The sequence below is a fragment of the Gymnodraco acuticeps genome, unplaced genomic scaffold (genome assembly GCF_902827175.1).
Source record: "Gymnodraco acuticeps unplaced genomic scaffold, fGymAcu1.1, whole genome shotgun sequence".
Taxonomy (NCBI): Eukaryota; Metazoa; Chordata; class Actinopteri; order Perciformes; family Bathydraconidae; genus Gymnodraco; species Gymnodraco acuticeps.
The window spans coordinates 1,450,617-1,461,603 of record NW_022989983.1 but is presented as its reverse complement, the minus strand read 5'-3'; the positions used below and the strand labels follow the sequence as shown (position 1 = coordinate 1,461,603).

Here is a 10,987-nt window from a genome sequence, read left to right as displayed (position 1 = left end):
ATGCTGCGTTCAGGTGGTGCTCGTAAACTAGGGACACTTTTAATTCAATGTTGGGATCCTACGGCCACTTTTTGTAATTGAAAATATCATTTTGCATGCTTTAAATACGACTTCATTCGTTCAGGGTGACAAAAGCTTCCATATAACATATATTCGTTGATAATAACTGGTTTTATTTGACTAAAATCGTCCTGTCTTCTACTCTAAAGCATTTACCTGGAAGAGAACTTCATTACCCACAATTCCTACTTCCGCAACCCAACGTTAACCGCAGGGCATGTCAACCAGCAAGAAGAACTACAGTCATGTTACTGCTTGTTATCTACTGTTAGTTGCAGTAAATGTGACAGGCGAGTCGTGGAGCACAACCAGCACATGCAGACAGCTCCGGGAATGAAAGGTAATACTTGTGAATGTTTCAAACGAGTCATGAGAGCTGCTAAAGCGAAGACAAGCAGTAGAAACTATGTGCTAAAGTTAGCTAGCATTTGGAGTTCTTCGTTAGCATAGCGTACGCCTCTATACAGCTGGAGCCATGTAAACACGAAGGAGACATGTTACAGTACTCATCATGCAAATTGACCCATTTCAGAACATCATATGGTTTGAGTATAATTATTAATGTGTTAATCAAAGGTGCTGATGGTTTTAACGTCTTTTTCTACTGCAGGGTCGTTTCTGAATGTTACTACAGGTGTGACTACATTTCACAATTTAATCCAAATATGCAATGTAACTAAAGGTATTCAATGAATGTAGTGGATCAAAAGTACACAGTTTACCTTTGAATTGTAGTGGGCTAGAAGTACAAAGTAGCACACAATTGAAATACTCTAGGAAAGTACAAGTTCCTCAAAATTGTGCAGGACTTTCCACCACTGGTTACAGGATTCTTTTATGTTGTCTTTGGATTCAGCAACACAGCAGCTTGTAACTTTGGCAACGGAAGTGAAACTGAGCTGTAGCTATAACATTGCTGGTAAAATATAAAGGGTTAAAGTCAGACCATAACATGTCATCATAGTAGCACATCAGTGTTGGCAGAAGTACTCAAATCCTTTACTTAAGTACAAGTACAAATACTATGGTCTTAAAATACTTCACTACGAGTAAAAGTCCTGATTTCAAAATGTTACTCAAGTAAAAGTACTAGCATCAAAATATACAAAAGCAGTACTAGTTCTGCACAATGACCCATTTCAGAATAACATAAGGTAAAGATGTGTTATCAGCGTCATTTACTTCAAGTATTTGAGTTGATCTTTTCACACAATTACATTATTATGATTATTTTATTATGCTTTTTGAACAAGTAAGAGCACTTTAGTCTTGTCAATGTGGACCAAATATCATAACTATATATATATATATATATATAAAGGTCACAATCAGCTTGATCATCAGCCATGTGTATTGTCATACTGATATTTTGTACAAACTGTAAAGTCCACTGAGACAAATGTAACATTTGTGATATTGGGCTATATAAATAAACATTGATTGATTGATTGATTGATGTGTCATGCTGTTGACCTTTGGTCTCATGGCTCTCTGTTTCTCTGCCAGGTGTGTGTCCCTAACACGAGCAGCAGTGATGGAAGGAGACTCCCAGAGGGCGTCGTCCTCCTGGGAGAACGGGACTCTGGCTCCTGGGGAACACCTTCGCTCTGACAGGGCGGACAGCCCCCTCCCGGGCCTGGTGGAGGGAACAGAACCAGGTGAGAGTGGTCTTTATTCAGAATCAGGTTTATTACCAGGTAGGTTGACACGTACGAGGACTTTGACTTGGTGTCGTGGTGCATACAGAAAAGTAAAACAAAAAGTAAAAAACACAGATAGCGAACTATTTTAAGAACACTGTAATAACATTATAAAAAAATAAGAAAAAATGTAAATTAAAAGAAAGCAGTAATTGACATTGAAATAGAATGCGATACAATACAAAATATGTGCATTAAGCAAACCAGATATTCAGCACTTGTTGCAGATTGTCAGTAGACTCAGTCACACAGACCTGAAGTCAGTGGTGGAATGTTATAAAGTACATTTACTCAAGTCCTTTACTTATGTAGGCTACAGTTATGAGGAAGTTGTGTTGTCGTTTGGCATTGATAAGCATGTACATGTCATTTTATTTGAGTTATTCCATTTTGTGGTAAGACCCACATGGGATGATATTAGAAAACATAAAAATGTTTACAGTACACGAGTAAACTATTTACAGTACACCTGTGTCCCTTATACAAAGCAACTACTAAGGATAAGTAGAGATCCACCGTCCTGAATGCTAAGTAATAACTCTTATGCAGAGTTTCATTGGCACATCATTCAAGTTATTTGTTAGTTCCTCACTTGCATCCAGCCAAAAAAGCTTCAAAATAGGAGCAGAGCATATTTGCAGCAGAATACGCTGTGAAAGTACATACTTGTTGTACCATGTCAAAATGTGAAGTTCTCCATTTTACGTGTGCAATCTAATGGGAAGGACTCACACTGAGCATTGTGTGTGTGTGAGTGATAAAGCATGAGTTTGTACATCCTGTTTGTGCAAAGAAATATTGAAAATATCTTTATCTGGAAGAAGATCAGGGAAGTAAGAGAGAGGGGTTTGACGTTGTGATTATATCATTACATTACAAGTTACTTGTTAGACGCTTTTATCCAAAGCGACTTACATACTCAGTACTGTGGGCAATCCCCACAGGAGCAACTTGGGGTGGAGTGTCTCAGGGACACAACGACATGCTGACTGCAGTGGGGTTTGAACCTGTAACCCCTGATCCGAACACCAACGCACGACCCACTGCGCCACACGCCTCCCTCCCTATATGGCCTGCGTTGTAACTACTCAAATACCAATTCGCTCTGAGGGGAGCGCTCTTGTAATAATCTTGACAAGGAGCTACTAAATGCTTCCTTTATTTGGGTCTCTGTGACACTAGATTGTTAGTTCTGTAATAATCTCTGTAACTATATGTGACAGAACAACTTAAATGCATTAGGGAAACCTTGCCAACAGTCATAAGACAGCAACAGGGTCATTTACTATATTAATGCAGAGATCTCCTACAGAAGAAAAGTGTCCTGGTAAAAGCATGTCATCAGCGGCTGAGGCATGTCACATCCAGCTTGAACAAATCCAACTCTGGACAGATATGACGTAACCTTTCCGGGATTAGCTCTTCTGAGTCTTGACATAAACATGACATTTTTGCTTTTTTGTGTAGCGATTCATTATCAGTCTATTCTTCTCCTACTTTCTCTTTCCTAAGTTGACATTAACCATGACGGGAGTTTATTCTGTCTGACAACCTAAAGAAGGACCATTCTTGTTTTTTTGTCAATTATAACGCATTCATTAATACCACATTTAATCTAGGCTTTTCTCAGGCTGTTGCTAATATCAGTCAGTGTGCCAAAACCACATGTTTCCTTCTGGGAAATGTTTTGTCTGTTTGTTTGAGTAAAAGAATAAACATTGCCTAATATCAGCATTTAAGAGAGTATTTCAGTATCACTTTCCATCTTTTTCAGCTGCCTTTTTTGGCCAAAATCAGCCCGATTTGGGAATGTGTCGTTGGAGTTTAAGACAGTCCTGGATAGTTCTCATCAGACATCTTGTGAGGAAAGTGGTTGTGTGTTGCTCTGAAGAGGTGGGGGAACTATCCAGACGTACATTTGCCAAATCAAACAGTTATTCTCTACCCTTTAAAGTATTTTCTCTTGTTAACCAAAAAACGATTGTCTTGTAAAAAAAACTTCCAGAAAAGTCTAAATCAAACATGTTGAAGTTTGTTTTTACAATTATGTTAAAAAACACCATGTGCACTAAAGGATTATTCTGTATAACTCTGCTTAACATTTCATCATCATGTTCACTTTCATCACCACAGGTGCTGGTCAGAAGAGTGCGATGTTCGTCCATGCTCAGTCCTTCGAGGATCTGACCGCTGAGGCTGAGGAGGAAGTTCGGAGGGAGGCCGAAATCAACAAATCAGGAGATAGTGAAGAGGAGCTGAAGGTGCTGATGGGAGAGAAGGAGCCACACAGCAGCGACATGACGTCAGAAAGTAGGACTAAGGAGGAAGACGTGACCAGCGAGGCGTGGAGGAGCCACAGGAAACACGTGTTCGTGTTGAGCGACGCTGGAAAGCCGATCTACACTCGCTACGGCACGGAGGAGGCTCTGTCCAGCACCATGGGGGTGATGATGGCCCTGGTGTCTGTCGTTGAGGCCGAGAAGAACATCATCCGCTCCATCCAAGCAGGTCAGACTGTACTTTGGTTTCATGCTATTAGGGAAAGGGGATATTTTCATGTGATTTCCATATAGTGAAATGAGTAGACATCCTCTGTGATTTTGAATATCTCAATTTGGTATACATTTTGTTTCTCCTGGTTTTAGGCTGTAATTAAATCGGCCCGGGAACATTTTTTTTTTTCTTTCATTTTTGGGCCAGTTTAGCCTCTATTAGAGATATCCATTTGAAATGGAGATACAGGGTTTCTAGTTGTACCATGTTAACTATGCCAAGGGGCTGATTTGAGTTATTGTTTCTAATAACAGTGAAGCTTTCAACTCAGAGCAGAAAACACCTTGTTTTTTTCCATTGTCCAATAACATTGAAATGCATGTCTTTTGTGGTGACATTATTTTTCATAAATCTCACCCCTTTGGACGTTTCATCCCCTCTCTCTCCCCTTTTCAAAGCTATCTCTCTAATAAAGGCTAAACAAGCCCAAAATAAGTAGAAAAAACGGTGTGAAAAGTGTGTTTTTTATAAACAATATTGAATCAATATTCTGCATATTCTCTCAGATGGCTGTAAAATAGTGTTCCTCACCAAGAGCCCTCTGGTGCTGGTGGGCGTGTCCCGCACCTGTCAGTCGGACAAGGAGCTGCTGCGAGAGCTGCAGTACATCTACTACCAGATCGTCAGCCTGCTCACCCTCACCCAGCTCAACAACATCTTCAAGAACAAGCAGAACTACGACCTGCGCCGCCTGCTGGCCGGCTCCGAGTACCTGACGGACAACCTGCTGACCCGCCTGGAGCGAGACCCCGGCCTGCTGCTCAGCGCCGTCACCTGCCTGCCTCTGGCCAGCTCCACCCGGGACACCGTGTCCCTCCAGCCTGCAGGCCGCCAAGTCCAAGAACCTGGTGTTCTCCATCCTGCTGGCAGGGGACCGCCTGGTCACTCTGCTGAGGAAGAAGGACCAGTTCTTGCACCACATAGACTTGCACCTGGTGTTCAACCTCGTCGGCTCCTCTTCCTCGTTTCGTGAAGGCGAGGGCTGGACGCCGATCTGTTTGCCAAAGTTCAACACCGCAGGATTTTTCCACGCTCACATCTCTTACCTGGAGCCCGCGTCCGAGCTCTGCCTCATCCTGGTCTCCACCGACCGAGAGGACTTTTTTAACATGTCCGACTGCAAGCAGCGCTTCATGGAGAGGCTGAGCAAGCGCAGCGCCTACCCGGCCCTGAAGGAGGCTCTGAAGTCTCCCACCTACTCTGTGGAGCAGGTGGGCATCCCGGAGCTCAGGCACTTCCTGTACAAATCAAAGAGCTCAGGGCTGTACACCAGGTGGGCGGGACGTCTGAGCAAACATTTTCATGTGTTTAATTAATGTCACAATCATGCAAAAACCTCTGATAATCATGTCACCCCATCTCCCCCTTTATTTCCTCTCCAGTCCAGAGTTCCCTGATGTGTATAAGTCTGACTGTGAGCAGGAGAGGCTGATGGGGTTGTACCAGGACCTCCACAGCAGCTTGCACCACCCGACCAGACCTCTCCGCTACGTCTACCGCTGTGGGGATACTGAAAACCTGCTGGCGTGGGTAAGCCTGGGAGATCAGATGAGTCTTTAACAGGATTTCATAACTGCTGTGGGCTCAGTTTTCACAATAGAGTGTCAGACATGAAATTAGGAAATGCCTCAGAGCAGAGCGGGACAACATTGTGAATATTCGTGGCTGAAATATTATAATTGATGCTTTAGAAAATGTATCAAACAATGTCATATATTATTTACTTCTCATCCAAACTGTCAATAATTATGTCATTGGATGTGCTGCATTGCTAAATATGTAGGTAATGTATCTAGACGGTGACTTTAACACTACATTTTAATATGAATCAAGACATCAAACATAAGACATTTTAATCTGGCATACTTTTGTCAGGTATGAATTATTGTATAAATACAAACATATATAATATTGTCTGACTTTCTTTAGTTATTGTTCATTCAAATATAAAGAGGACCATCTCTTTGGAAAAACACATACTTTAATAACTACGTTTTATAACCCTTCATGGATTTCATGAACACATATGTACTTTTGATCTTTTTATCCTTTATCTTTTTAAAGTATTATCTAATAGATAATACAAATAGTCATCTTGCTATATATGTGCAAATAAATAAAATCACAATTAAATAAAAATAATTTAGAAAGTCAGTTTGGCCCTTTGCATTTCACATATAAAACCGAGCAAAATTATAACTAGGGATCATAACTAGGGATGGGTATCGCTAAGGTTTTAACGGTACTACTACTTTTATCGATACCGCTTATCGGTCCGGTCTTTTAACGGTACTCTTATCGGTTCTTTTGGAGAAAAAAATAAGGTAAACTCACTAAACAAATTGTGAACAAAACTAACATTGCTTTTTATTTAAATTAAATACATACTATTTCACATCAAAAGAAACAACAGTGTTAAATAATCTGATGACAGAACTGTAAACAGAATAGCTGAAACTTTAACAAAATAAAGAATAACTCAGTTACCTCTAATCATTAACCCATGTTTGTATAATGTAGTTAACTCCGTGTGTTGCTGCTAGCATACATAACACCTGACGTGGAAACGTTCCTCGTGGATGGGGCTACAGAGCTGCTAGAAAGACGGTGGAACCCGGTGCATTCCTCCGTCTGAATGTGGAGCACTTTTGCTAAATGTTCAGACAAATTGCTCGTGTTACCGCCCTCACATGCTAAACTCTTATTTCACTTTTGGTAACGAGCATCGAGACGGCTATAGTTTAACCACACCTCGGAGCGCTTAGTTCTCTCCGCCATCTCCTCCGTGTGTGTGTGTGTTGCTGCATGTAGCAGCTGCGTGTGTGTAAACTGCCCTGCCCCCTTGCACACAGACGGGAGAGAGCGAGATCGCTCCTCTGGATTGGAAAGATCGAAAATACTAAAAATAATCATGGACGCATTTGGCAGTCTTTTTGCATATTAGAAACGGAGTTGGCGAAACTAAAACTGCAATATAATGTTTGTGTAGCAATAATACATATGACATATCTTTTTTGAGACAAATGTCTCCAGTACCGATAAAAAGACCGATAACGTCGGAGCTTAACGGTACCACGGTCTTTAATAATTCAGCCCCGTGCCCGTTTAAAGGTGGGGTAGGTAATTTTGGAGAAACCAGCTCGAGTCATGGATGTATAATAAGAACTGGATACAGCGTGGGAGGCGGGGCCTCATTCATTCCTATGAGAGTTGCTCATTGGCGCATGGATGACAAAATGGCCCAACTTTTGAGAGAGTGAAACGTCACAGATTACCCAGCATGCCTGAGAAGTACCCATATGTGCGCTCATAGAGCATGCGCAACTTTAACCACGCCCCCCAAAAGGCTCGTTCACATCTTCACATCAAGCACGTCAATTTGCGTACACGTAACAGCACCGCGCGTTCTGGATTGTTATGATGATATTAACGAATAACGAGGCGGACGCGGCAGCTAGCGGCTAGCGGCTAGCCAGTGTAACGTCCGAGCCATTAGTAATTATGTGTACGTACACATCAATCGTTATGTACTTTTATATTACGCTGATGTAACACAATCTAGTGATGGTTTTGTTCAGCAGTCCTGTGCTCTGAAATCAAAATGTGGATATGCATAAAACAACACTAAAATAAACACTACAATACAACTTGTTATTTGACACACAAAAGGTTGTTCATTTGTGTGTATAAATATACAACACAGGCTATATACATATATATATATATATATATATATATATATATACATATACAAATATAATTAATACAACTGTTCATTTGATTAGAGCTTTGACACATATATCTTTATTTATATATGTATGACGACTTCCTCGGGCGATATCATATGGTATAGCTAATTAATCTGGGTCAAAACGTGTTGTGCCCACATGCAAAGGTTGTAAACTCTGGTTTATCCCTGCGTGGTATTATAGTAATAGCAAACAGCAACGTTCAACTCCTTTAATGGTATATTGCAAGTGCAATAAGAAGCTACAGGGACGTTAATCTACGTCGGTAATATGAACTTTATTTAATACAAGATTTAATCATACAGCCCATGCAGTATAATATTTTACAAATGATGAATTACAGCAAACATGTGCAATATATCCATTATTACAGCTCCGCGGGCTGGCAGTAAGGCGATATGGCTCCGTTATTATTGTGCATCCATGGTAGTCATAGTAGTATTGAACACGTCACATCACATGAACGTGCCGGGCAGCGCGGTCCTGTGGGTTAGATGCGCGTTCATAATGCAGAGGTTAATAACTCTCAGAATAACGTTATTAGCATATTTTTACAACTTGAGGAACCAATGTTTTTAATAAGGGCTATACAAGTGTTCATACTGGGTTGTTTATTTAGTTAAAAAAAAATTATCCAAACGATTTACAGACCACTCTTTCCCCATGTAAGTCAATGGGAAAAAGTGTTTCCGGGCCTGGCAACCAAACGGAAGTGTAGTACCGCCGTTTGGCCACAATGAATATTCTCATCAGAGTCTGGTGCACTTCCTGGGGGCTTGTCTCGAGTGCGCTAGAATTTGAAAATACACAGCGGAAAAAATCTGCCACTTCCTCACAGAGCCCCTCCTCCAACACACACGAACGCGCACATGACCAATGAGGGCACGAGATAAGTTTGTGCACAGATGGAAGGCTGACAGGCAGGTAGGCCATCCAGTTACTTTAGCCGGGTCGGCTAAAATGATTGGTCGTGCTTTTTACAGCGCTACGGCTTCCACAGATGACATTTTGTTATGGATTTTTTGTCAAAGCACTGAAGATATTTATTGCTATCGGGATGTTAAGAGCATTCCATGGAATATAACAAAAAGTGTATCTCGAGCCGGTTTCTCAAACGTACCTACCCCACCTTTAATACCGGGGCTCGGTGCCCATCCCTACTCATATAATATTGTGATACACATTTAAACAACCTTGTGCTTGTCTCCTCATTTAATATTGTTGTCTACTAATATTATTACTTGTTGTAACGCTGTCAATGTCCCCGCTGTAAATGTCCCCGCTGTAAATGTCCCCGCTGTAGATCCTCCCCGCTGTAGGACGAATAAAGGATGTGTGATTCCTCTCCCTCTGTTTCCTGCAGGTGACGAGCGGCTTCGAGCTCTACCTCTGCTTCAGTCCTCTGGGGACGAAGGCTCTGGCCGTCACTGCTGTCACCAAACTGCTGAAGTGGATCAGGAAGGAGGAGGATCGCCTCTTCATCCTGAGTCCTCTCACATACTGAGTCCTCTTCATCCTGAGTCCTCTCACATCCCTAGTCCTCTCACATCCTGAGTCCTCTCACATCCTGAGCCTGTCTGCAGACTCACCTCCTGAAACTAAAAGCATCACCCCTGAACAACTGCAGCTCGGTGTTAACTACTGATTGACGGAGCAATGCTTTTCTCCCCCTTGCTTCTTGATTCTTTTAATCTAACTCACAGACTCCTGATGATTGTGCAATGAAAGAAAGCAATTTTCTCTTGATTTGTTTTATAACTTAAAATGTAAAAAAACACGGATGAAAGCAGCATCATCAATGACCCAATGGTGGTGCTCAGTTCAAGTCAAGAATAACATTTCAATTGAAAAACTGGAATTCCTGTGGACCTGCGGGGGATGTATTGTTATTATAGATAATAGAGTTAACCACATTCCTATTATGTTTTACCTTTTACGTGATGACCAATTACTGTATGTCGTTTTTACCTCTATGCACCTTCTTTATGCAAAAGGAACTCCGAAGACAAACGTGTTTATGATTCTGTAAACTTTTTACTGCTGTCCTTTGTTTGCATTGTTATTGTCTTATCATGAAATCTAAATGTCCGTCTCTTTCAATGACCATGAGACATTTTTCTTGATTTACCATATTATCACATTTGCTAAGAACAGTATTGTATGATATGTTATGTTCTTGTGTCTAATCATTAAGGTTCGCTGTATTTCACAGGATCCCGTTGCCACATCCGCCTCCACTAATCACGCCTGAACTAGAGGTTATTGTGCAAAGCCAATTTAAGGGTGCTGCAGAATTACAGATGAGTTAAATATGAATATATATGGCTTGTAATAAAAAGGAGTATGAGTCTTGCTGGGCTGTGACCTTGGTGTTTTCTTACTTTAATGTATTAGTATGGATGGTGGAAGAAGTGCCATCTAATTACTACAACAATCATCTTGGCAGATGTCCGGGGATTCTTGCTGACATCTCTGACTATTTTCCTCTCCAGAGTTCTTGAAATCTTGCACTTTCGACCACGCCTAGGTTTGTTTCTTACAGAATTTGTCTCCTTGTACTTCGCAATGATGCAACGTACAGCAGTTCTCGACACTGAAGCGCTTGGAAATAGCAGTATAGCCTTCCCCCTTATCATGAGCCACAGATTTCCTTTGTCTTTGGCATGGTGAGTAGGAGTAGTAGTATAGTCCCTCTCAATAAGGTATTCAAGTGCCTGTTTCTTGGAGTCCTTTTATGCTTATTGAATGCTCAGGTGTAGCTTGAAAGCTGATTGGTTGATTAGGTGTGGTTTGTAAGCAGATTGATTGATTAGGGGGTAGTGGTGGTCTAATGGATAGTGAGGTGGGCTGAAGATCGGAAGGTTGTGAGTTCAAATCCCGCCTGGAACACCACCACTAGTGTGCCCTTGAGTAAGGCACTTAGCC

At 41.4% G+C, this 10,987-nt stretch overlaps 1 protein-coding gene across 1 annotated transcript; it reads left to right on the top strand.

Moving 5' to 3' along the window:
• Window positions 1-246: 246 nt before the first annotated feature.
• mon1a (MON1 secretory trafficking family member A) lies at window positions 247-10,415 on the top strand. Its single transcript, XM_034212218.1, is given in 7 exon segments — window positions 247-400; window positions 1,567-1,718; window positions 3,894-4,268; window positions 4,820-5,127; window positions 5,129-5,586; window positions 5,696-5,843; window positions 9,426-10,415. Coding segments are annotated over 6 exon segments (1,554 nt in total). The 5' UTR covers window positions 247-400; window positions 1,567-1,594; the 3' UTR covers window positions 9,567-10,415.
• Window positions 10,416-10,987: the final 572 nt, after the last annotated feature.